Raw genomic sequence first — 25,630 nt, forward strand, 5'->3', positions numbered from 1 at the left:
CACGCGTCTGTCTTCAGACGTCAAAAGAGGGGAAGGGTATATTTCTATTCTCCGGTTGTGGCGCCATCTATAGACAAACAGCGCAAACTAGTCGACGAGTTACCAATAGATTAGCCGGGGACATTGGCGCCATCTATCGGGAACCCGCTGAAACTACTTGCCGAATAGTTTCCGCAAGGTTTTGATAGGTGGCGCTAGTGCTCCCTGTTTCAAAAAATCGATCGATAACTCGTTGAGTAGTTTGCGCCGTTTTTGTATAGATGGCGTTGGAATCGAATTTTTTAAAAAGCTGTTTTTGGCGGTCTTTTTAAAATACAAGTTTGTCAAACAATTATTTTAATAATTTCTCGGTCTTGTTTCTTAAAAAAATAGATTCAAAGGAAAACAAAATCGTGGCTTTTGAGTAGTGATTGCGAGGTATGGTAAGACCGCCACGAATGTCAAACTAACTGTGCTCATGTAGATCTATTCTCACTTGGGGCTGTTTAGAACCCTCCAAACCGTAACCCTTCGAGAACAAAAACATGTCCAGTCTTTTTCATCTGTAGTCATTGGTATAGATCATTAATTACTTTGATAATATTGCGAAAATATGTCACTTAAAATGTTTTCGAAATTCAATAGAAGCTTATTGCTTGCTAATTTTAATTTTCCTAAATGCCATGTACATAGTATGTTACGAATACATGATACTGATTTGGAAAGTAATGCTGGAAAACTTATAAAAGTACAGGTTAGCTCGTGTTTTATCATTTTTTGTAATGCTTTAATGTTTAGTTTTTTCTAAATCTTGAATTTTACAAAAGTTCTTATATTATGTGCGTAAATTTTCTTTTTATTTGCTGTTTTACATCTTGTTATTCATGATGTCAGTCGGAACACTTTGCAAATTTAGGGTTGGGTTCGTGCACTCAGAAAGATGAAAAACAATATTTTTATTGATATTACGGATGGATCAACTGCTAAAATGTTACAAGTTGTCGTACCAACAGATAATGAACCAGATAACTTAAGTTATGGGAGTAGTATCACAGCAGAAGGCAAGTTAGCTTTAGCTCCAAATGGTAGAATCGAATTACACGCAAACAATCTTGTTGTAATTGGTTCATGTGATGTTATGGATGGATATCCTTTTGCTCCAAGGAAAATATATGCCGAGGAATACATTAGGAAGTATTTGCATTTGAGGCCAAGAACTAGGATATTTTCATGTTTGCTAAGGTTACGTGATATAGCATCTGTATCTATTCAAAATCATTTAAGAAATAGAGGTTTCATTAATGTCCATACACCTATTTTAACTTCAAATGATTGCGAAGGTGCTGGTGAATTGTTTTTGGTAAAACCATCTTCTGAAGCAATATTAAAAGCAATGAAAAGAGAGGATGTTACAGAAGAAGAATCATATTTTAATACTAAAGCATTTTTAACAGTTTCTGGGCAATTACATTTAGAGGCTGTTGCGAGGTACACAATTTTTCAAGTAATTATTAGTAAAAAATTATCAGGTTATTAAGTTGTATATAAATTCTAAAATTTTTCAGAGCCCTTACAAAGGTCTATACCTTTGGACCAACATTCAGAGCTGAAAATTCTAAGTCAAGATTACATTTATCAGAATTTCGTATGTTAGAAGCTGAGTTAGCATTTATTAATAGTATTGATGATATAATGGATGAAGTTGAACTATTGATAAAAAATATAACTAAAGATATACTTGAAAAAGGTGCTTCTGACATCCATGAAATGAAGTGCCCAGAAGTACAATGGCTGAATGAAAACTTTACACGTATGACATATGATGAGGCAATTGATATTTTACAGAATAATGAGAAATCTTTTCAACAGCCTGTTACACTTGAAACAGGCATTTCTAAGGAGCATGAATTATTTTTAGTAAAGCATAACAACAATGTTCCTATATTCGTTATAAATTGGCCAAAAGAAAGTAAACCTTTTTATATGAAAGAATGTGAAAATGATGCTTCAAAGGTAAAAAAACTATTAGAATGATAAATATAACTTTTTAAAGCAATAAGCATTGTAAGGGTATATATATGTTGCTTTTTTCTAAAGGTTGCTGCAATGGATCTTTTAGTACCAATTGTAGGAGAATTAGTAGGAGGAAGTATACGTGAAGATGACTATGAAAAATTAAAATCAAAATTACCTGTAACATCTAATCTTTCTTGGTATTTAGAGCTTCGTAAATATGGTAATGTTACCACAGGGGGTTTTGGAATGGGGTTTGAAAGATTTTTACAATGTCTTTTTGACATACCAAATATCAAAGATACTCTTCCTTTTCCGAGGTGGCCCCATAATTGCAGTTTATGAATAAAATTTTTAAGGCCGTTGTGTACGTGATTTCCCCGCATTAAATGACATTATTTGCTCTTAAAACATTAAATAAAAGTAACTTTAATAGGAAAAAAATAAGATGAAAGCACAACATTTATTGAATTTATTTTATTAACTTTCAATACTACAAAACTCACAACATTAAGGACAAGGATTAAACAGTAACTTAGATAAATCTTTTTTCTGAAAATAAGTTTTATTGAATATCGAAACAAATCTCAACTAAAGAATAACTTTCTTATTAATACCTTTTTATTTCTTGAAATATTTGTATGATTAAAAATTTAAACTTAAGTTTTTCAGCAATCACGAGCATCATAAAGGATATTTTAGATAGGTGAATTTAGGATCATAAATAAGCAATCAAAGGAAATCAGACCCCGAATAATTAACAAGATTTTTTTTATACAACAAAATAATCCTCCTCTAGTAGTAACTGTTTTTTTTTCCTTACCCAATATCGTCGGGATTATTTTAATGTTGGTATTATATACACATTATAGTCAACAATGTTATATCACACAATTTGTATGTACACCTAACTGAATTGGGTAATTTTTCATTATTTCTCACGGGACCTTAATTTCGTGCTTTGTAAAATCATAATGGAGCTGACACTTCTAAAAAACAATATCGAATATCATTCGAATATTTTTACAAAGTACAAACGGTATGAAATTCTCGACGAGTCCTGTGCATATCAGTATACATTTCTGACATATTCCTGCCACGAAATGTAATTGCACTCAATATTCTTGGGAATGCTACTATACCATACCTCACTCTAATTAAACCATTTCGATTACGTTAAATATATACAGTTCTTGTTCTCTTTTCACCTTAATTAGAATTTAAAAACTACATACACGCATACACTAATACTCCCACACATTATAACACACATAATTAACTTATACGACATGATATTTGAATAACAGAATAATGCTTGTTAGAAACGATTAATTTCTCACCGTATTAGTGAATTAATGAATAAAACCCACCGTACGAAATATAAACGAAAGTGCAGAAGAACGAATTATACAATAAAAAAATAAGAAAGTTTAAAATCCATGTTGTATCAAGTCGTATAAGTTGCACAAATGTGATGTACAATGTATCGATACTTAGCTTTAAGTAGCGCTAAACATAAAATACACTCGAATCGCACAAATCTTTTTTTACACACTCTCACACATACACATACTCATACTCCAAATACATTACATACATTATTTACATAATCGAGCATAGTCCAGATAGCTCTTTCCCTCGCTCCACAGGAGGTAAAACAGACAGTTTTCTACCTTGCAAAGCAGGTTTAATAGAGGCAGGCACCAAAGGTTCTATTATTTCTTCAGCAGGTGTTTCAACTACAGGTTTTTCCTTTTCCTTTGATTCTTCCGGTTCTTTATTAATACACAATGGTTTTGTAATGTTAATTTTAATTCGAGATGGCGCAGCTGGCATTGTTGCGGGTGTAGAATCCAATTCTACATTTCCATCGATGGAGCTTTTTACAGCAGCATACGTCGTATCCACCGCTGCAGGCTCGCTTATTATGCTTTCTTCAGGTTCTATTCGTAAAATTATTCAATAAATTAGTTTTTGTAATTACATATTTAGCTACACGAAAGTGTTTGAAATATCATGTACAATACATACCTGGTTCTGCATCAACAGGTTCTTCCTTAATTTCAACATTACTGAAATCGAACTGTTCTTCTTCTGGTTGTTCCTCAGGCTCATCAAGCGGTTCTTCTTTAATTTTTATATTTTCAAACGATTTGTCTATATTTTCTGTTTCAGGTGCATCCATTTCAATTTTCGTGGATGCAACATCTTTTTCCGTGTGTTCATCAGTCTCCTTACTACTAGATTCTAATTCTTGCTCTTCCGCTTTTTCAGCTTGTTCTAATTTATCTGTAATCGTAGGTTCTTCTACATTTTCCATTTCAAACATTTCTTGCGATACATTATCTTCCGTTATTCCGCTCGATGGCTCTACTGTTTCGAATTCAGTATTTAACCCTTCTACAGTTAATTCATCAGTCTTGTTTTCTTCTGCAGACATTTCATCGGAGTTCTCTTTCTTCTCATCTTCCATCTCCTCAATTGTTTCTTCAAGGGCTAATGCAGATTTCTCCAAAGCTCTCTAAAGGTGCAAACAAGCAGAGTAACATTAGTAACTTGAGTTTCGATAAACAGTATGAAAATGAAGTAAAATATGATCTGACAACTATAAACGTGCAAACATGTAACGTGTAGGTACCAGCTTCATTTTTAAGTTAATTACCCTGTTAAGTTAATTTTATTACCCTGTATTACCACTTATTTACAAAATAATAATGAAAATCAATATACAATAATAAATCATATACTTAATATATATTAAAGAAAAAAGAGAAATAAAATTAAAAAGTACGTTGTGGCATTTACGTTACGTTTTCTAGTGCCTAATTATTTCCACTATATTTATAAGTGAAGAAACTTTCTGTAAGTGCAATATATGATTAATTATTAAGAAGCACATACCACAAGACTCTTTTCCTATTTTTTTGTAAGAATGCAACAGATAGAAAATTCATTAATAAACACATCGATATTGATTGAAAATATGATAGCGAATTTTAACATATTTAATCATATAAAACGGAAAGAATGATATGAGAATTAAACTTACCTTGTAATCATCAAGACACAACGGATGGTAATTCTTTCCTTCAAAATTAATTGCTGGTCTTAAATGCCATTCTTCTTTCTCTTCGTTATAAAATTGTTCAAATGCATCGTGACAGACTTGGCACCTGGAATCTTCATCGGATCCAGTAGGAACACTAGGTTGTAACGCTTCTTGAGGAGAATCCTCCGCAGCAATACCTTCCGTATCCGCAGTTTGCTTTTCTGTTTCAAACCAGCTTTGTGCTGAAATAAACGGAAAAAATTGCGTTTATTTTTCACACGATTAAAGTATAGAAACAAAGAAAATAAATTGTACCTCTATCTTCCAGATCTTCAATTTCTTCAAATTGTATCCAATCGCTAACGTCGTAATACCAAGGTCGTGAATGAGCCTTTCTTGCAGAATCTCTTTCTCGTCTATTTTGTCTGAAATGCCAATCTAAATGGTGACTATACCGTGTTGCTAGTTCTGGCGCAAATCTAGCACCACAGGAACTGCACTGCATACCACTGTATAATGCTGCAGCGATAGCCGGTTGTTTACTGCAAAAAAGCATTTCATGTAGAAAGTAAATATAAATTAAACATGAATTACATATATAATAACAATTGATTTAATTTAAAAAAAAAACCTACACTTTAAGCGTTTCTGGTTTATCAAAAGAAACAGGGATAATTTCTGGTTCTTTCTTTTCTTCCTCTTCTTGCTTTTTCGGTTCAGAAAGATTCGGTACGATACCGGTTTCAACTAATCTCTGGAACAACTCATTCATATTCAAAGGTATCGATAATGCTGGCGTAGTTGTAGGTGGATTTTCCACCGGTTCAGCTTGATAAGATAATCCAGATGCTGGTGCCATCGCTGATGGTAAAACCGAAGATAACATGTCTAATTGTAAATCTGAAAGAAAACAAGTTTTCGCTACAAGTCTAATGAAATATTACAAAAACAAGTATACCAGCTGTACATTTTAATATCATAGTATACGTTTTACGTAATATGTTTCTGTAATAAATACAATATTTACCCGGTTTGGGTGTAGATCTTAGATCCGAACCATCCTGTGACGTCGATTCAGGTTCAATGGAAGAGAATTGTGCTGGTGCAGACGTTGAATCTACTTTCGGCTTTTGCGCCATTAAAGGTGGCGTGGGCGGTGATTCGATAGGTTCTTCACCTTTCATACCTGCAATCTTAACGTACCCTGGACGAACACCTCTCGGTAATACCGAAAATCTTATAAAATGTTTTTTATCCCTAACAATAATTGGCTTAGGCAATCCTCCGAACTCAACTTTAAACGGTCGACCATTCAAAAGTACCGTTTGTAATGAATCTATGAATTCCAATGTATGAGGTTTTCCTTCGATCTCGAATCTGTAAAAATTGTATATCATTATAGCATAGTAAAAGCGCGGTGTTTTATACATCAACCTTACACAGAAAAATTGTAATATCAAAACTTACATCTGTGGCTTTGAATCCAAAAATACAGGAACCATGTTCCGTGCGTTAATAATTAGATTAATTTTAGCAACTACCAAGTCTGTTCTCTTTACAGTGCCGATTTTAACGTGGGGTGGAGGTCCTTCCAATTTGACACTAACTTTTTTACCACCAAGATCTACTGTTACAGGCATACCACCAAAGTAACATTCGTACCATCGATCATCAACGTATAATTCTCTGGTAGGAGCACCCAATTTAATTCTGTAAACATTTAATAATTTTAATGATACACTAAGCTTCAGCGTAGGATATTAACCCTTTAAATGCGGGTACTATTTATTTTTATTTTAATGGTATATAAGCCACAGCCGCTATGTTGTTTATACACCACACCCACAGTTAAAGGGTTAATAAAACGTATAATACACCATGATATTCATACACATACCTGTGAACTTCACCTTCGTACATAAATTCTTTATATTGATCATTAAATGCGCAAGTAATAGTATCTTTGTCATCGATTAAAATTCGTCGTATACCATCTTGGAATCCAATTTCTCTTGGATCATCCCAGTTCATGAAAACAACTCCAGTTTGACCGTAATATCTAATTTCACGTGGTATGCTATCGATGTTTATAGATTTCATAGTGTCCCTTGCAATTTCATCTAATAATTTTGTATCTGGAGGTGGTAATTCACGGCTATGAGGATTTTGATTTTTCATCATCGTCGTAGTATAATTTTGATCGTTATCTTCAAGATCGTATTTCGACGAGGAATTCGGCGAAGCATTTCTCGATGCGTTCAACGAAGATATACTTGTATTTGATATAAGATTCGATATTGGTCCGTTATTCATAAGCATTCCAGGTCCGTTCATACCCGATAACGATATAGGATTAGGCATACTCATAGAAGCAATTGGGCCATTGGATAGAATATTTGACATGAGCGGGCCATTAGGTCCTATCGGTCCCATCATTCCAGGGCCTAAACGTGGATTTGGACCAATCGTATTGAACCCACCATGATACTGATAATCAGGTCGCATTGGTCCAAAATGTCTTGGATTTTGCCACGGTCCGACAGGTCTGAAATCTGAATTAAAGTGTCCTTGCGGGCCACCGCCGTACGGGGGTCCTGGCGGATGAGCCCACGGTCCTGGTTGCTGCCATGGTTGATTCTGCCATCTAGGACTATTCAGATTTCTTGGAATGGGATGATCTTTATTTCTTAGTATTTCTTTATCATTAGAAGGGCTAAAAGTAGTCGTACGATCCGGTTGACCGGCTATATCTAAGTTTACACCTTTCTCCCAAACGATAGAACCTACTTCTTTTTCTTTTCTTTGGGCAGCTCTCAATTTACGATCTTCGCTCATATGTAAAACCTCTTGAATAAGAGTATTATATTGTGTTTTAGTGATAGAACCTTGATTCAATTGTTCGGCCGCTTGTTTCATTATTATTTCAATATTTCTATCTTCATTTTTCTCAGGCTTATCGTTTTCTCGACCCCTACGACCGGATCTACCGTCTTGATCTTCGTTCGATAACGTTCTTCTTCTTTCTTTAGGATCATCCGGAAGTTTATTATAAAGCCTAAGCCTACCCAATCTGTCTCTATTACGATCACGACTGTCACGTTTATCATCGGCATTGTTAGCTTGCTTTTCTCTATCGTTCTTCGATGGTGTTTTCAGTTTTGCCCAACCATCTTTGCCATCTTCGCCAGATATCACAGGCGGAGGAGGTGTTGGTGGTCGTCCAGCTTTAGGATGAGTTAACGTTCTCAGATCAACATCTTCGTTTCCAAATAGTCTATAAAGAAAAAGTTTTTCTTAACCGATCTTAGATACTGAAATTATAAAAAAATGATTAAAGTACATACGCGTCAAATTTTTCAGCTTTCGTTTTCTTAGCCGAAGTCGATTCCATATGTTCAGAACTTTGTCTTTTGTTGGTATTAACCGGCGGTGGCAATACGCGTAGATCTAAGTCCTCTTCTGAAAAAGATTTTGAAATAAAGTGAAATAACTCGTGTATGGAACGAGAAGCATTAGATGTATATTTAGTTTTACCAATATATAGGATTCTTTGCATCCGCTTTTTGCATGCTAGTTTTATATCTTGGAAAATGAAAAAGATTTTTTGTTCAAGATAAGAGAAACAAAGAATATGATTTCACCCTCAAAATGCATTAAACAGTATTGGGGCTGAAATCGTGATTGTACTTAAATACTTAGAGACTAAAAATTAGTATTAAGTAAAAAAGCAAAATGATTACAGCTACGTATCTTGCATGTTAACTCACCGGTAAGAAACGTATAAAAATGCTTGACACACGTGCCTGTAAGCGATTTATATTTATGTTAAAAATAATGATACATTAACTCACTTTTTTCTGTTGCCGAAGCAGTTGCCGTTGGAATAGGTAGAGTCGCTCTCAAATCTTCGTCTTTACTGGATGATTCCAAAGTTGGTTCCGCTGAAGTTTGAACGTTTCCAGCATTTGCTGGAGAGCGTACGGGGCTAAGACTGCCATCCTTGTTTCGCCTTACATAATTTCTCTGTCTAGCATTCGGCCGGATTTCTTTAAACGTAGGCGGATGAGGAGGAGATACTATTAATGAACCAGATTGTTCCTCCTCGGTGACACCACCGGAGCTGCTTAGACTTGAATTTGATTTTGAATCGTTACGCCTGGGAATTCTATACGGAGGGCTTGGACTGCGTTTTCTGGATTTTGTATTCTTCTTTCGATTTTTAGAGGTTTGAAAGGATTGGGGAGAAGTACGCAAGGATGGTGAACTGTCTCCACTGTCTTTTTCACGAGATTTCGACCTAACAGGGCTTGCATCTCGGTCGATTTTCGGTATCTTATTCGGGGATGTTTGAGGTTGTTTAGATCGCGACTTGTTACCTGGCTTCCTATGCGAGGATTTCGAGGAAGTGGAAGATTTATCGATTGACGAAGACGAAGTACTCCGTGAATTTGTGCTCTTTGAATCTTTCGACTTAGAATCGTTACTCCCACCCCCTCTGTTACTCGCTGATAAAGAACTATTACTACCCACAGACAAATTTTGAGAACCTTTGGAACTATTACTGTTTAGGTTACCACTACTATTACTAGACAATCGAGGGTCTTTCTTTTGACTTGTTCGATGCGACACAGCATCTTTATTTGCGTTACCACTGAAATTTTTATTGTTATTATTTATGTTGAGGTTCGTATTAGCATTATTGTTATTACTAGCGTTTATCGTCGCAGTATCGGAGCCGGCAAGATTTGTCGGAGACTTGTTGATAGTGCTAGTTACAGCCTGTTTCGAAAGTAACTGCTGTTTTAATTGATCTGAAAGTACAGTGTTTGTATTTGCCGCTAACTGCGTATGGCCTTCACCCCGCGAATCCTTCTGAGTTGGTGTACTTATACGCTGCCGAGGATCCACACACGTAACCGGTACATCTTGAGCCGAAGTGGTGGTAGTTTTTAGTCTTGGATCACGAGATACAGGCTTAGCTGAGGCAACTGCTATACTACTAGCTGGAGCAATTCGGGGACCATTATTCGTTCCTGCGTTTTTTAGAAGCGAAGCAGTTGCTGCTGGAAACTTTACATAAAAAAAAAAAGGAAGTGTTAGACAATATAGTACATCGCTATAATGGTATAATAGGTTTATGGAAATGAAATAATTACCTGTTTTGCTACTTGCTTTGGTGCTGGGGTTGGTGTAGTAGATGCAACAGGTTTCCCTTGAGTGATAGTTTCCGTAGTCGGTGTAACATGCGTTGTAGCTGTAGCCTATGTTTAAATAAATGTGAATAAAATTCTAATACATTTTAAATGTGCAATTGAAATAATGAAATTTCTTTCTGCTTACCAATTCCGCTTTCAAATTTCCTGCTTGTTTATCCAGTTGTCGTTGTTGCTGTTCTAAATTAGCTTTAGCCTGAAGGAGTTCCAATTCAATCTTCTTCTTTTGTAATTCTATTAGCTCCCGTTGTTTTTTCAATAACTGTTCTCGCATTGCTGCTTCTGTGGGCGTAACGGGATCACCCGGTGGTAACTTCACAGGTGCTACAATTGGTGGTGGTACAATAGCTGGGGTTGATTGCTGAGGCTGGAACAGTTAAAATATATACTGTGAACATACGAATGGACAATTTTATTGAAGTATAAAACTCGATCAATCTCACCATTGAAAAGAAACGAGGATTAACATGAATAGATCCTGAAGAAACACTAGTAGGAGAGGCAGTGATTGGCCAAGCAGGATCAATACTTTGTACCCGTACATCCAAGGAAAATAATTTCTTTGCAGGGAATACATCGTTCCATGTTTGTCTTAATTTCCACATGCTGGCTCTTGTATTTTCATCCACCTGTTCAATTATATAAGAATTAATACTTTTCAATTCTATGTTACTTTCCTCTACAAAAAAGAACTTGTGTATGATATCCAAAAGGCAAACAAATGAAAGTGCATCAACCTTGTATTGACTAAATGATTATCTTATAGCACTGCTAACAGCATATGTAAGTAGCCTTACATATGCAATGTACGTTTCTTTCTATGACATACAACTATATTGTACATTGTATAGTAACTCAATTTTAGATTAAACAGAAAATGCATCAGAGAAACATACCTTTTCAAACACTCCACAAAAAGTATTAACAATATTTTGTGTGAAGAGATTCAAATATGCCCCGTTAACATTCTTCACAATTGAATCAATCAAATAAAGCACTGGTAATTTAATGTCACTTCTCACCTATTGAAATAAAATGTATTTTGTTTATATTTCAAACTATCAATTAATTAAAACTATTATTTCGTATAATAATATATGAAGAGAAGAATAAGCAAGAAAAGTTGTAAATCGGTAAATGATGTAATATAAAACAATTATTTCAGAAGTCCATATTTTTACATGTAACTATTTTCTATAATACTATAATCTAAGCAAAGGAAGGATAACAAAGAATGCATTATTGTTCTGAAAGATAAAAAAAGCTGGTTTTTCTATCAATTATAAAAAAAAGAAACAAAAAACAAAAGGAAAATACTAAACAAGTGTTCAATAATGTAAACACAAATGCTGTATTTCATAATATACAAAGCTGCTTATATTATCTCCGTATAACTACAATAGATAAATAACCTTTTGTAGATGATTTTCAACAGCTTGAACAATTGCTGGAGCATGTTCAATGTTGTCCTCTGCTAGCATTGTAAGCATATTAATCAAGGGTTTGCTGTTGATCGTCAGATCAGACAAAGATGAGATATACTCATCAGCTATCTCCTTAGACTTTGTTGACATCATGCTGTTGTGTTGCCACTTGATAAATGCAACAAGTCTTCGTCAAATTGACAATAATTACACTGTGACACACAAAAACAGGTATTAAATAAACACATATACTTTTCATTACAGGAAGGCAATAAAATAAACACACATCTCTTATTCATTTTTTATTAAATTAAATATATTAAACTGAGTAACAAGAATTCATTTGTCTATTTTAAACTATAATATTAATAAACATTTAGACGCCTTTAATATGAAAAAGAAAAAAAAAAAACATTTTTACAAACTGTTTTCTGAGCAAAATGTTATAAAATTATGAAAATTGATATTCATAACATTTATAAATGCTAAATTAGCTAAAAATTCACACAATCAGATATACATGTTCTATAAAATTGACAAACAGTTACATACTATCAGTATTGTAACAACTTTTAAGTAAACATTATTATTTATGTTACATAAATATGATAGTACGATACAATTAAATCATTCTAATACATAAGATATCTATACAAGAGAATGTATCATCTGTTTTTTAAGCAAGAAAGTGATGCAAAAACTTTGTTCACCATTATTTCTTGTTTTCTATGATTACACCATTTCACTTTTACTAAACTTAAATAATATAGGACAAATCATATTTAGCACATCTACAACTTTCAAACACCCATTGTGTACTACAACAAAATAATTAGATCAGTGACCTTAGAAAATCAAGCTAAACAGAAATTAGCACGTTACTGTTTCTATTTATGTAATATTATCTGGAATCATTTTACAAAAGTTTGATAGGCTGTGAACACATATTGATTTTTTTTGCATTCATTTAATAGAAGTGTGTTTATTAAAATATTTTTATTGCACTGTTATCGCAATGTCCATGCACATTCTAGAAGTTTAACACAAATACTAAATGTACACGAATATCTAACACGCATCTGGATTTCTTTAACGCCTTGTAAGCTAACTTAAACGACATTCAATATTACGAATTCACATTTTAGAGGGAGTTTTATTGGAAACACTATAAGCGACACTAATTAACATTTACCTTTTTAACGCATTTCGAAAAACTGGAATATCCCGAATTACGATTATTTTGACTTTTCGCGATAATCACGCGGATACTACTGCTACGCCGAATGGGATATCCACGTAAAATGGCTACCATTCCTTTGTACCTTCTAACGGGATTAAGTGCATATAAGGCTTACCGTGATTGGTTAGATTTCTTAACCTGTCGGTTGAATTTCGGCGAAAGACCAATCACAAGATTTGTTACAAAATTTAAGAACCAGTACAGCAAAATTTCAAAATTGTCCGCAAGTGTCGCTAGTACGCAAACTGGAAGAATATGGATGCATTTTCATTACAGCGATTTACTTAATCATGCTTTACATTGAAAAATAAAATCATACTCTAACTCTATATGAAAGAACAATCTTGTTCCTCGTATAATTTATGAGAAAACACGATAGAATACAAAGAATATTACATGTATAAAATGTTTTAAAATTGCAAAATGTATTTTTTGAAACATTACAAAAAATGTTGTTTTATGAACACACCATATGTAGCCGCCGAAGCGCGTAAATTGACGTGCTCGCTTTCATTCGCTTTTATGCGTTACGATCCGTTAGAGTAACGTTGTATACATTCATGCAACTCTAACCTTGCACATCTAAATAAATGAAATTATTACGTATAGATTTGTTTTTTATGCAATACAAAATATAGAAATATGAAGTAAATATAGACATTTATTTAATAGAATTGTTTGCATTTTATAAAACAAAATATTTACTACATATTTATATTTACAGAATCAGCGTTGATGGTTTACTTGTATATTTTCCGTATGATTATATTTATCCAGAACAGTATGCATATATGCTCGAGCTTAAGCGAGGCTTGGATGCAAAAGTATTTATTGAATACATTTTCCTTTTATATAGTTATTATAATAACTACATAATTATTAAAAATTTCCTTTATCAATTTTAGGGGCACTGTTTGTTGGAAATGCCCTCGGGCACTGGCAAAACCATAACTCTTTTATCATTAATTGTAGCATATATGCTGGAAAATCCATTAGATGTTACAAAATTAATTTATTGCTCTCGTACAGTACCAGAAATAGAAAAGGTTATAGAAGAATTAAAAAAGCTTATGGATTATTATGAAAAAGAAGCAGGAAGTAAACCAAAAATTGTTGGGCTGGTACTTAGTTCAAGAAAAAATATGTGCATTCATCCAGAGGTAATTTATATTAGGTTTATTTAATTTGAAAATGTTATAAGTATCTTTATAATGTATGAATTAGGTGAGCAGAGAACGCGAAGGTAAAATTGTAGATGGACGCTGTCATGCTTTAACAGCATCATATATTCGTGAAAGACATAATTATGATGAATCTACACCAATCTGTAACTTTTATGAAGGATTCGATATGGAGGGGAAAGAACAAATGATGCCACCAGGCATATATTCTATTGATGACTTGAAAGAATATGGCAGAGATCGTAATTGGTGTCCATATTTTCTTGCAAGGTTTACAGTAAGCATTTTTGAAAATAAGTTGTAAATGTTTGTACTAAATGACCTACTAACTTTGATATATAATTTTAGATTTTACATGCTCAAATTGTAGTGTACAGTTATCATTATTTACTGGATCCTAAAATTGCAGAAAGTGTGTCAAAAGAATTAAGCAAAAGTTCTGTAGTAGTTTTTGATGAAGCTCACAACATAGGTACAATGCATTTCATATTTAATATAATCTCCGCGGCTCACGCGCTTGGCACGTGAGGATCCTTTGTTATTCTTTAGTTCTCAGCAAATCCTGCAGTCAACACGTTGAGATTATAAAAATTTAAAGAATTTAACTATTGTATTCATTGCAGATAATGTATGTATAGATTCAATGAGTGTAAAAATAAACAGAAGAATCTTAGAAAAAAGTTCTGCTAATATACAATTTCTTGAGAAAACAGTGGCAGAGTAAGTTGAATTTTTAATTATATATTACATGTATAATTATATAACATTAAGGATTATTGTTAATATTTGTAACTTAGGATGAGAGAAGATGATGCAAATAAATTAAAAGAGGAATACGAAAGATTAGTAGAAGGATTAAAAGACGCACGTGTCGCAAGAGAAACTGACATTATTTTGGCTAATCCTGTTTTACCAGATGAAGTTTTACAAGGTAAATTTTGTATTCTGAATAATTTTTAAACTTAAAGTATTTATAAACTAAATTTATACTTCATATTTTTTACAGAGGTAGTTCCTGGTAACATTAGAAATGCAGAACATTTTATCTGCTTTTTAAAACGATTTGTAGAATATTTAAAAACGCGTTTACGTGTACAACACGTTGTTCAAGAATCGCCTGCTGCATTTTTACGAGATGTTCAAGCAAAAGTTTCAATAGAACGTAAACTTTTACGATTTTGTGCTGAACGATTAGGTTCTTTTTTACGTACCATGGAAATAACAGATCTAACCGATTTTTCACCAATAATTTTGGTGACTCATCTTGCAACATTAGTCTCTACATATACCAAAGGATTTACGATCATAGTAGAACCGTTTGATGACAAATCGCCTACAGTTTTGAATCCGATTCTTCATTTCAGTTGTTTAGATTCGTCAATTGCGATGAAACCTATATTTGATCGGTTTCAATCAGTAGTTATTACCTCAGGAACATTGTCTCCATTAGATATGTATCCTAAAATTTTAAATTTTCACCCAGTTATAATGTCGTCTTTCACAATGACATTAGCTAGACCATGTCTTTTACCTATGGTAAGTTAATATTAATTCTTTTAAAACACCAATGTTATCAAATAAGTTAATGTTATTTTAATATCAGATTGTAGGAAAAGGTAATGATCAAGTTACAATTTCATCAAAGTATGAAACAAGAGAAGATGTTGCTGTTATAAGAAACTATGGCCAGCTATTGGTTGAATTTGCTGCTACTGTTCCTGATGGATTAGTCTGTTTCTTCACTTCTTATTTTTACATGGAATCTGTAGTAGCTGCATGGTTTGTATCTATTCTATCACGTTTATGGATACATATTTTTATTCGCATTTTTATAGGTATGACCAAGGCGTGGTGGATCAACTGCAGAGGCATAAATTATTATTCATTGAAACTCAAGATTCTGCAGAAACGAGTTTAGCTCTGATAAATTATATAAAGGCTTGCGAAAATGGAAGGGGCGCTGTTCTTCTTTCCGTAGCGCGTGGAAAAGTATCAGAAGGGGTTGATTTCGATCATCATTTAGGAAGAGCTGTTCTAATGTTCGGGATACCTTATGTATATACACAATCACGTATTTTAAAAGCACGATTAGAGTATCTTCGTGATCAATTTCAAGTAAATTTTCACATAATATGGTATATGAAATTTATAAATATTAATATTGGTAGCAATAATATGTTTATTTTCTTAGATCAGAGAAAATGATTTTTTGACATTTGACGCGATGAGGCATGCGGCACAATGTGTCGGTAGAGCAATTAGAGGCAAAACTGATTATGGTATTATGGTCTTTGCAGATAAGGTAATAATCAATCTTGTTTTTTAGTCATCTAATTATTTCACCTCACTTGTTTTTTTCTGCTTTAGAGATTTTCAAGAATAGATAAACGAAGTAAATTACCTAAATGGATACAGGAACATCTAACTGATAATTTATGTAACTTGTCAACCGAGGAGGCTGTACAGGTAAGTTTTGAAACTTACAAATTGCGAAATAAGTATTAATTCATATTCTGTTATAATGTTTAGATAAGTAAACGCTGGTTACGTCAAATGGCTCAGCCATTTACACGCGAAAATCAATTAGGATTGTCATTATTGACACGAGAACAGCTTGAAAAAGAAGAATATGGTAAAATAGAAGAACAGGCACAGCAAAATTAAATATTTTAATGTTATATTTATAATAAATTGTTTGTGCCATTCTTAAATACGATATGTAGTTTGTACTTTGTATTATAGTGAGAAAAGGAAATAATTATAAAAGATTGTAACAAAAATAATTTTTTTAATAATATATAATTTTTGTAAGCTATTAAAACTACGAATTTTATAAAAAATTAAATTTTACTATCTAATAATATAAAAAATTAAGTTCGATAAATTATTAATAGGATATAAAATATATATCTTTGCAATTAAAAAAGTTTAATAACAAAGTATGGTGATGAGATTTTAACAGTGTACAAAATACAATTACATCTATAAACAATTCATTTAATATCACCACCTCGCAATAACTTGATCTCCGTCTTGTATGGAATAATAACTAAGTTCTTGAAGCGGTTTATCCAAAGGAATTTCGTCTTTTGAAAGCTAAAAAAATACATAAAATAAACATGCTGTACATGTATAGTACAAACTAATGTATAATTACATTTTTCTGTATGAACGAGAGTGTTGGAATTTTTCCTCCAGTTCTGAAAAGCCGTTGTGCAAGTCCAATTACTTTTTGAACTTCCATGTCTTTTAAAAGTTTCCTTTTAATTCCTTTAGGCTGCTCTGGATGATCAGGACATACAAATTCTACTGTTATGACATTAGATATCATTTCCACTTTTGATTTAGATGATGGGATATCAGCAATTCCATATTCTAAAAATAATATTAAACATATTATAAATATTTCAATTTTTGAACTTGTAATTAAGTTTGTAACAATTATTATTTTGACATACTTTTGACCAGTGCTGGATATCGAGGATGTTCACTTATGAATTGATTTCTCTTATCAGGATTATTTTCAGTTTCGGTCCATCTTAATAAATATAGTTTCAAGTAATCGTATTCCGCACCTCGTCTTTCATGGTCCAAAATTTCAGTACCATTTAAAAATCGTAAATTTGAAATTTTTGCAATTATTAACTGACGCGCAGTTTCCATATTTTCATTTTTCAAAATTGGATTTTCTCTAAATTTTAAATCTTCTAAATTATTAAGTTTTTCTAATTCTGATATAGATTTCCACTATAAATTTCAATAAAGTTATTCTCTTTAAAACGTTCAAATAATTATGTAAATACTTATTTTACCTCTGATACGTTGTTATGCGATACATGCAATTGTCGCAAATTAAAAAAGGCTGAAGTTTTTGCAGTTGGTTCAACAGATGGAAATCTTATTTTATCTATTTTATTCGAATTTAAATTAAGGTATTCTAAGCTGTAAAATCAAAGTTTTCAATGTGAGTTTGATATATTTTATATAATTTTAGATAAGTAGTTTTGTGTACTAATAGATTTTATATGACTTACCACGGAAGTGAACCTAATTTAAGAACTTCACCCCAACTGGATATTAAGTTTCCTTCAAGTGTTAATTTACATATTTTCATTGAATTATCGATCTCTAATGGCTTCTGTATAATGCTGACAATATTAAAAGAAAGTGAAAGTTCTTGAAGAGATGGAAACATACACATGCATTGTTGAATGTCAAACCAATCATAATTCATTCTTGCCATGGTTAAAGATTTAACCATCGAAAATGAATTACTTAATACTTTCATATTTTTTTCAGTCAGTAAATAATTTTCACTAAACAGAATAATAGAAACAAAGGAGTTACTAAACAAAAATAGTTATTCTGTAAAGATAAACTTAATTAAAAGTTAATTTACCTAACATTGAGACGAACAAGAGAATCAAGTTGAGAGCAAATATCAGCTATAGTTTGCCAGCTATTTATTAAATTTCTAGATATATCTAATTCCTCTATGTTTGGACATAACTCTTTTAATTCACCAGGCTTACCAGCATTACTAATATATTGCTCTCTCAAGCCCACTATTTTTAATTGATCAAACTTGCTTTGCTTTCTATTTACTTTGGAGAAACCAACAACTTCCAAAAATGGAGCATTGATCTCTTTTTGTAAGCTTGTTAATATATCTCTATCAATTCCTGCTAGTTCATCATTGATAAGACCATAGCGCATTTTAATAGCTTCTGGACAAGAAATTCCAAATTTTGCTTTACCTGGACGTATAAATGAACCAGATGTAGAATGCCTAAGACATAAAACATTTTATTTATTCAATTACTGCATAATACAATGTCACTCTTTTATATAGTTTTACCTAGCTTTAAAATATTTTATTCCTTCATATGTGCCATTATGTTTGCCACGAGTTGGATCATCCCAATCTATACCAAGCCACAAACCTTTAGTATCACCAACAGGGCCACAGTATTTTACTGTACCTTGATGTCCATCACACTCAATTCGGCTACCAATTTCATATTTTTTATCTTCTACCATACTAAAAAGAAAAGAAAAATTTTAATGATGCTCATTTTGTAAGATATTTCTCTTTCCTATTTCAAGCTTCATATTTTAATATCTAATGTGTAGAAATAAATGTTAAACATGTATATCTCATATGACAGTCTGTTACTTAACCTCAATGTAATAAATAATCATTGAAAATTATAAGACAAGTAAAATATTGATATAATAAATGAAAGAATTTGACACGAAGTGCTATTGCGGGTAATACTTATGGCGAATACGAATGCCTATACAGACATGACTCAATCAAAATTAAAAGTCATATACGGTAATATGACATTTCTTTATTGTGTATTATTTCGATTCCTAAGAACTTTGTACATAGTATTAGATGCTCCACTTATTTCACTTAAGAATACTATTTTCATGAAAAATTTTATTCTAGTTATATTAAGGCAAGCCAATCAGTAACTTAAACAACAAAGTGTTTCAATTCATGGCTCAAATTTAGGATATCTGCCTGGATATCTGTCTATGGATAGTTATTCAATGGATAATCCATATTACAATTTCATAAAGGTGTCGCGTTTTTGTGGTCACCGTCGCATATTTACCAGTTTAAAATACATTATATGGTTATAAGGACGTATATTTAAACAAATTTTCATTTTGCATTCTGTGCTATGAAATTTTCGATTTATTTTTTTACTCTTAATCATATAAGAAACTGATAGTAGCGTACATGAGAATTATTTAACCGGACTGGTTGATGTTAAGGACAATGTCATTATTTAATAAACCGAAGAGAAATATCCGCCGTCGACCGTTCAACGACGATGACGAAGATAATGAAAATAGGATGGAAGTGGAAGATACTCAGCCTGTTAAATCTAAAACTAAGAAGAAGGAAAAACCGAAGCAGACGCTCCTTAGTTTTGGAGAGGAGCTGGAAGAAGGTAATTTTGTATAGTATATGTTCACATGTACACATAAGTATACATTTGTTATTATAAAATGAAAATATACTTCAGTATTTTATTACCTTGAAATATTATGTTTTTAACACGATTAATTAGCTTTCAGATAACATAATATTGGATGTAATAACTTATTATTTTGCAGCGGATGATGGGGAAGTCTTTAAAGTGAAGAAATCTTCTAGGAGCAAAAAATTGATGAAACAACTAGATCACGAAAGGAAAAAAAAGAAAGGTGAAGAGAAAATGCAAGTGGACTCTGAGCAAGCGAACATGTCCATTAAACAGGAAAAAGATTTAGAAATAAAGACTGATGATCTAGTAGTAAGCTATCTCTATGATGTTTATTATTATTAGAATTTCTCCGATTTATGTCATTTGTTCTTAAATCAGGATTTCATTTCTTCACGATATTCAACATTTAATATTCATTGAAAAATGTGATAGAAATCTTTATCAATGCATGTACATAAAACTTCATTACATTTATTATTTTTGTAAGTTATGTTACTTTTTTAACTGTAGAAGTATTGTAATGTACTGAATATGGAATGTGATTCTATTAACATATAATGGATTTAGTAAAAATTTTCAATATTTCATGTATACACAGCTATTAAAATATGAGCATACGTAGTAAGTTAAATCTGTTTATTAAAAAAGATTGTTAAGTGTATTATATGATAATATACTATTTTTGTATCTTTATAAATCATAGAAATACTTAAAAAATTTGCATTGCTATTATATGTATCATTTTTTCAATATAATTTAACATTAACTAAACTATTAACAATTACAAATTATTATTGGAATTATTAACATTGTTTTTTATGAAGGATTTTCTTAAACAAAGTAACTATTTTTATTACTAGGTTAAAATCAAAAATACCGGATCTTTGATCTTGAATGGACGAGCTGCACTAGCAGCTGGAAAGGATGACTATACATCTGATGAAGAAGATGATGAACCGCGTGGTCATAAATTTAGAAGAAATACAGATAAGGCTGATACAATGAAGATTCTTCTTGAAAGTATGTATTACAACAATACAGTATTAAATATTTTAGAAACATTGCAACAAGTAACTATGTATGTTATGTCCACAGGTGGTTGTATACCTGATGCTGCAATGATCCATGCAGCTAGGAAATGCAGACAAAAGGCAAGAGAATTAGGAACTGAATATATTCCTATAGAAGAGCAGAGGTACTATTTCTTCAACAAAATTATTACAATATTGAGATTTGGAACATTAATTAATTTCATCAATGTTTTTTTTTTGTTTTTTGAAAAAATATAATAAGTATATTAATATTTGCAGCGACGATAAGGGTAAATCAAGACTGATTAGAGAAGAAGATCACGATAGAAGCGATGACGACGATTCTCAAGATCGAATCGACATGACTGTTAATACCGAAGCGCGTGATAAAGAAAAAAGAAGAGAAGCATTTCTTGCTTCACAAGTTCCATTAAAACGTTAGTTTTCGTCACTTTATTTTTAGAATTCCTTAAGTAAATGAATACCATATAAACCTTTTTCTCTTTTAGTTTCTGATGACGAGAGTGAACATGAGAATGAGGAAGAAGAATGGGAAGCTCAACAAATTAGGAAAGGTGTGACAGGAGCACAGGTAATCTCATTATCTTATTCACACATTATGTAATTCAGTTTATTTGTAATCATCTTTAGTTCTATATCACTAAATGTTCTTTTCTATCAAATAATTAGATTGCAGCAGTACAACAAGATTCTATGATGCAACAACAATATTCAATGGGTATGAATGTGAATCAGATGATGGGAAGTGGAATATCGTTAGAAATGGTCATGATGCCAGCACCACCGCCCCCTCCAACGATTCAGCCACCAGATCCAACAAAAATAGTGCCAATTACTCCTCAGGAAGTTGTAAATAAAATACGTGCAAGGTTATAAATTCTATTAAGATTTTAAAATAATTTGCGTGATATAAATTAGAAATCTTTTTGTTCTAAAATATTGCTTGTTTTTATAATTGCCGGAGATTAAAATGTGAAATATAATTTGTAGATTGGATAGTTCGAAAGAAGTACATCGACGTCATCAACTAGATCAGGATCGGTTAGAACAAGAATTAGGTCAAACAATGAAAGAACTGGATGTTGCCGAACTTCGTGCACCGCAGCTTGCACACCGCTTCAGATATTACCAAGAGTTGCGTGGGTATGTCACTGACTTGGTAGAGTGTCTTGATGAGAAGGTGGGTTTATACGCTGTCACGTTTTTTTATGTGCACTGGGGTTTTCCATGCAATTTTTGGCTGTACCAATTATTCAGCCATATTAGAAGCAATGCATTTTTCTTACCAAATAAATTTTGTAATGATATCTGTGTAGCATTCCTTTTTTTTTTTTTAGGTACTTAAAGATATGTATTTTATTAACTTAATTTGTTTTGAGAATCGATTTTTCTGTAGATATTTTATATTGGAACATAACATTTTCATTCTTTTTTACAGTTCTTTTTAATACATACAATATTATTGAACAGAAATGAATAAAATACAGTTTTATTGTAAAACGTTTTCATTTAGGTAATAATTTTTATAATCACCTATAATTAGATAAGTTTTACTTTCTAGCTTTTAATTTCCACTTAATATTTCTTCGTTTTATTACACTGCACATAGGAAAAATATAGTAACCTTCCTTCTCTACAATAAATAATAGCATTAAAAGATAATAGATTGAAGTGTTTTAAGAATTAAAATTATTTATAGTAAAATTAAGCATTACTGTTTTCATTATTTCATTACTTTAGTATTTACAATTTATGAAAAAGAAAAATGCATACTAAGAATTACAAAATGTAAAAAGAATTATCAAGCATATGTTGTGTATATTTATATTGCCGGGGGTCTGTATCTTCTCTGTATAAAACGAACGATTTATTCTGTAGTAATATTTACTTTTAAGTACTAATAATTATTAAAAAGATAAATTAATGCAATGCGGTAAGTAAATTAATATTAGTTTTCAAATTCCTTTTGAACAAAAGATATCCAATGACTGTGGAATTATGTATTGAGTTCCAGCAAATGTTAAAAATGAATATCTTTATTGTTCATTAGTTATCATAAATGTTTAATATTTCATTCAAATATGTATTTATAATTATAAAATCACTATTAAGGATCAACATAAATATTTTTTGGAACAAAAGTAATTCCCAGCGTCATTGAATTAATTCACTGTGTGAATGTTAATATGAAACTTTTTTGTTAGCTGCCGCTGGTCGTTGGATTGGAGCAACGCTGGTTAGATCTTTATAGTGAACGTGCCACTGAATTAATGGAAAGAAGACGACAAGATACGAGGGATCAAGCGGAAGAAATTACAACAGCTGCAAGTCAGTTATTTCAATACTAATTCTATAAATTATTTATATATGTATAGAATTACAAACACTTCATGTTTAATCTTGTACATGATATATAACAATTTTCTTAATCAATGCAATTTCAATATATATATCACTTCAAAAACAGGAGGGCAACCTATTCGAAAAGGACCGGAAGTCGAAGCTCGCATTCGTCGAGCTACAGAAAGAGAAGGAAGAAGAGCTCGTCGAAGAAGGGCTAGAGAATTAGCTCCTACAATGCCAAAACATATCGATGGAATGTCAAGTGATGATGAAGTTACTGAACAGCAAAATCTTGCTTTTAAACAAACAAAAGGTTGTTTTAACATATTCTGTGTAATTCTGTGTTATCTTTCAAATTTCTACAGCTTGATACTTTTATTATTTATTTTAATTCTAATCTTCTATACTTTTGTTTTAGACGAAATCGATAATGAAAGTAAAGAAATATTTGCCGATGTGATGGACGAATATTGCACAATAAGGGGGATACTTTCAAAATTAGAATCATGGAGAGAAACTGATAGAGATGCTTATATGGAAGCTTATGTATCTTTATGTATACCTAAAATTATTTCTCCTATTATTAGACTGCACTTGCTGACATGGAATCCTATTATGGTATATTTTTATTTTTATTTGTCATTTCCATATTGTATTATTTAAATGTGACTTTTTAATCGTGTAACTACACAAGCAACTTAAAATTATGCTTTGGTTTTAGGAAAGTGCTGATATAGAAAGAACGAAATGGTATAATACATTGCTTTTATATGCATTAGATAATAATGAAACAGAAGAATCCCTTAAGAAAGATCCAGATGTTAGATTAGTACCATTCACAGTGGAGAAAGTCGTTATACCTAGATTAACATGTAAGGTCATTTTATTCATTGCAATTAAAATACTTTTTCATAATTAATTAGAAATTGCCTAATAAATTACTGATTTATTTTTTATTTACAGCTATAGTTGAAAGAATATGGGATCCAATGTCCACATCGCAAACATTACGTCTTGTTGGCACAGTAAATCGCCTGATTAGAGACTATCCGAATTTAAATGATGCGAGCAAACCATTAGAAACATTATTTAATGCTATATTAGATAAAATTAAGTCGGCAGTTGAAAATGATGTATTTATACCAATTTTCCCGAAACAGTTAGTATACATGGTATATTTGATTAGAATTGTTAATAATAGTTTTATAATATCAAGAGTAATTCTTAATTTTGTTTCTCAGAGTTTTGGATACAAAACATCAATTTTTTCAAAGACAGTTTGCAATGGCTGTGAAGCTTCTAAGAAATTTATTAAGTTGGCAAGGTCTTCTTGGAGATACACAATTAAAAAATTTAGCCCTTGGTTCATTATTAAACCGATATCTTTTAGCGGGTCTCAGAGTATCTGCTCCTACCGATGCTTTATTTAAAGCAAATATGGTGTGTTGATAATTTTTAATTTGCATTTGTGTAAATTAAATATAAATAGTTATATTATTTACTATGTTTAATCAATAGGTAATGAGTACACTTCCACGAGCATGGTTACAAGGTGAAACAATAGATCATTTGAGAATGTTTGCTACACTTATTCAACAACTTAGCGAACAATTAGATCAAGCAAATCCGGCACATAAGTAAGTACTCCTAATTTTTTTCTTATTTTGAACAACTACCATGAATAAATATATCACTACTAGACAATACTATGTCACAATCGATATCTTGAATTTTTTTTAAAATGATTTAATTAATCAATTTATAAATAAAAAATATATTACATTTGTTAAGAAACTACATTCTTAAGCTTGCGCGTGTTTTAATGAAATTATTCATTTTTACAGCGAAGCCTGGGAATATTCAAAGTCCATCTTAAAAATAATTAAACCTTTGTAATGTATTAATTATGTATGCATTTCGTAATAATATTTTATCATATTTTTATTTCATAGTATTCATTAATATGCCTATCTATAGTTTTATACACATACTGAAAAAGATCTTGTACATGATGAATTTGCAGTACAATTAGATGTGTAATATATAAAAATGTAATTTTGTATAGAAATAAATTAAATAAGATTCTGATAATATAGCACACTTTCCAATAGTAATTGTAAATAAACGAAAGATA

At 31.7% G+C, this 25,630-nt stretch overlaps 5 protein-coding genes across 10 annotated transcripts; 3 read left to right on the forward strand and 2 right to left on the reverse strand.

Moving 5' to 3' along the window:
- Positions 1-536: 536 nt before the first annotated feature.
- AsnRS-m (asparagine--tRNA ligase, mitochondrial) lies at positions 537-2,876 on the forward strand. 2 transcript variants are annotated; one of them, XM_034333429.2, is made up of 4 exons: positions 537-733; positions 896-1,467; positions 1,545-1,992; positions 2,077-2,876. In XM_034333429.2, the coding sequence occupies exons 1-4, from the start codon at positions 593-595 to the stop codon at positions 2,335-2,337; spliced, it is 1,422 nt and encodes a 473-aa protein (XP_034189320.2). In that variant the 5' UTR covers positions 537-592; the 3' UTR covers positions 2,338-2,876. The 2 variants fall into 2 exon arrangements, with proteins under 2 accessions (XP_034189320.2, XP_034189321.2); XM_034333430.2 differs by having other exon boundaries at positions 595-733; positions 874-1,467.
- Positions 2,747-12,994, reverse strand: Pcf11 (Pcf11 cleavage and polyadenylation factor subunit). Of its 3 annotated transcripts, none has more exons than XM_034333417.2 (16): positions 12,871-12,994; positions 11,667-11,890; positions 11,151-11,276; positions 10,698-10,883; positions 10,382-10,621; positions 10,198-10,302; positions 8,893-10,111; positions 8,386-8,497; positions 6,939-8,315; positions 6,509-6,751; positions 6,069-6,418; positions 5,677-5,941; positions 5,357-5,583; positions 5,042-5,283; positions 4,024-4,513; positions 2,747-3,935 (listed from the first exon to the last, which is right to left on the reverse strand). In XM_034333417.2, the coding sequence occupies exons 2-16, from the start codon at positions 11,829-11,831 to the stop codon at positions 3,595-3,597; spliced, it is 5,688 nt and encodes a 1,895-aa protein (XP_034189308.1). In that variant the 5' UTR covers positions 11,832-11,890; positions 12,871-12,994; the 3' UTR covers positions 2,747-3,594. The 3 variants fall into 3 exon arrangements, with proteins under 3 accessions (XP_034189308.1, XP_034189307.1, XP_076548474.1); XM_034333416.2 differs by having other exon boundaries at positions 8,386-8,500; XM_076692359.1 differs by lacking the exon at positions 11,151-11,276 and having other exon boundaries at positions 8,386-8,500.
- Positions 12,995-13,443: 449 nt separating this feature from the next.
- Positions 13,444-16,868, forward strand: Xpd (general transcription and DNA repair factor IIH helicase subunit XPD). Its single transcript, XM_034333422.2, has 13 exons — positions 13,444-13,565; positions 13,643-13,742; positions 13,824-14,078; positions 14,143-14,376; positions 14,448-14,571; positions 14,723-14,819; positions 14,897-15,030; positions 15,106-15,635; positions 15,703-15,878; positions 15,935-16,214; positions 16,291-16,401; positions 16,467-16,565; positions 16,629-16,868. Exons 1-13 carry the CDS (start codon positions 13,561-13,563, stop codon positions 16,761-16,763), a joined length of 2,280 nt encoding a protein of 759 aa, XP_034189313.1. The 5' UTR covers positions 13,444-13,560; the 3' UTR covers positions 16,764-16,868.
- Positions 16,869-16,961: 93 nt separating this feature from the next.
- Positions 16,962-19,514, reverse strand: LOC117608384 (Tubulin-binding cofactor E). 3 transcript variants are annotated; one of them, XM_034333428.2, is made up of 8 exons: positions 19,407-19,514; positions 18,958-19,140; positions 18,499-18,888; positions 18,134-18,415; positions 17,912-18,041; positions 17,558-17,846; positions 17,257-17,474; positions 16,962-17,195 (listed from the first exon to the last, which is right to left on the reverse strand). In XM_034333428.2, the coding sequence occupies exons 2-8, from the start codon at positions 19,137-19,139 to the stop codon at positions 17,103-17,105; spliced, it is 1,584 nt and encodes a 527-aa protein (XP_034189319.1). In that variant the 5' UTR covers position 19,140; positions 19,407-19,514; the 3' UTR covers positions 16,962-17,102. The 3 variants fall into 3 exon arrangements, with proteins under 3 accessions (XP_034189319.1, XP_034189317.1, XP_034189316.1); XM_034333426.2 differs by having other exon boundaries at positions 19,378-19,491; XM_034333425.2 differs by having other exon boundaries at positions 16,963-17,195; positions 19,281-19,499.
- Positions 19,515-19,656: 142 nt separating this feature from the next.
- LOC117608380 (PAX3- and PAX7-binding protein 1) lies at positions 19,657-25,526 on the forward strand. Its single transcript, XM_034333421.2, has 16 exons — positions 19,657-20,065; positions 20,232-20,410; positions 20,962-21,121; positions 21,197-21,296; positions 21,412-21,569; positions 21,642-21,724; positions 21,823-22,022; positions 22,144-22,333; positions 23,358-23,481; positions 23,621-23,809; positions 23,915-24,114; positions 24,218-24,368; positions 24,460-24,655; positions 24,738-24,936; positions 25,015-25,133; positions 25,341-25,526. Exons 1-16 carry the CDS (start codon positions 19,879-19,881, stop codon positions 25,390-25,392), a joined length of 2,487 nt encoding a protein of 828 aa, XP_034189312.1. The 5' UTR covers positions 19,657-19,878; the 3' UTR covers positions 25,393-25,526.
- The last annotated feature ends 104 nt before the right edge of the window (positions 25,527-25,630 follow it).

Source organism: Osmia lignaria, chromosome 15 (assembly GCF_051020975.1).
Source record: "Osmia lignaria lignaria isolate PbOS001 chromosome 15, iyOsmLign1, whole genome shotgun sequence".
Taxonomy (NCBI): domain Eukaryota; kingdom Metazoa; phylum Arthropoda; class Insecta; order Hymenoptera; family Megachilidae; genus Osmia; species Osmia lignaria.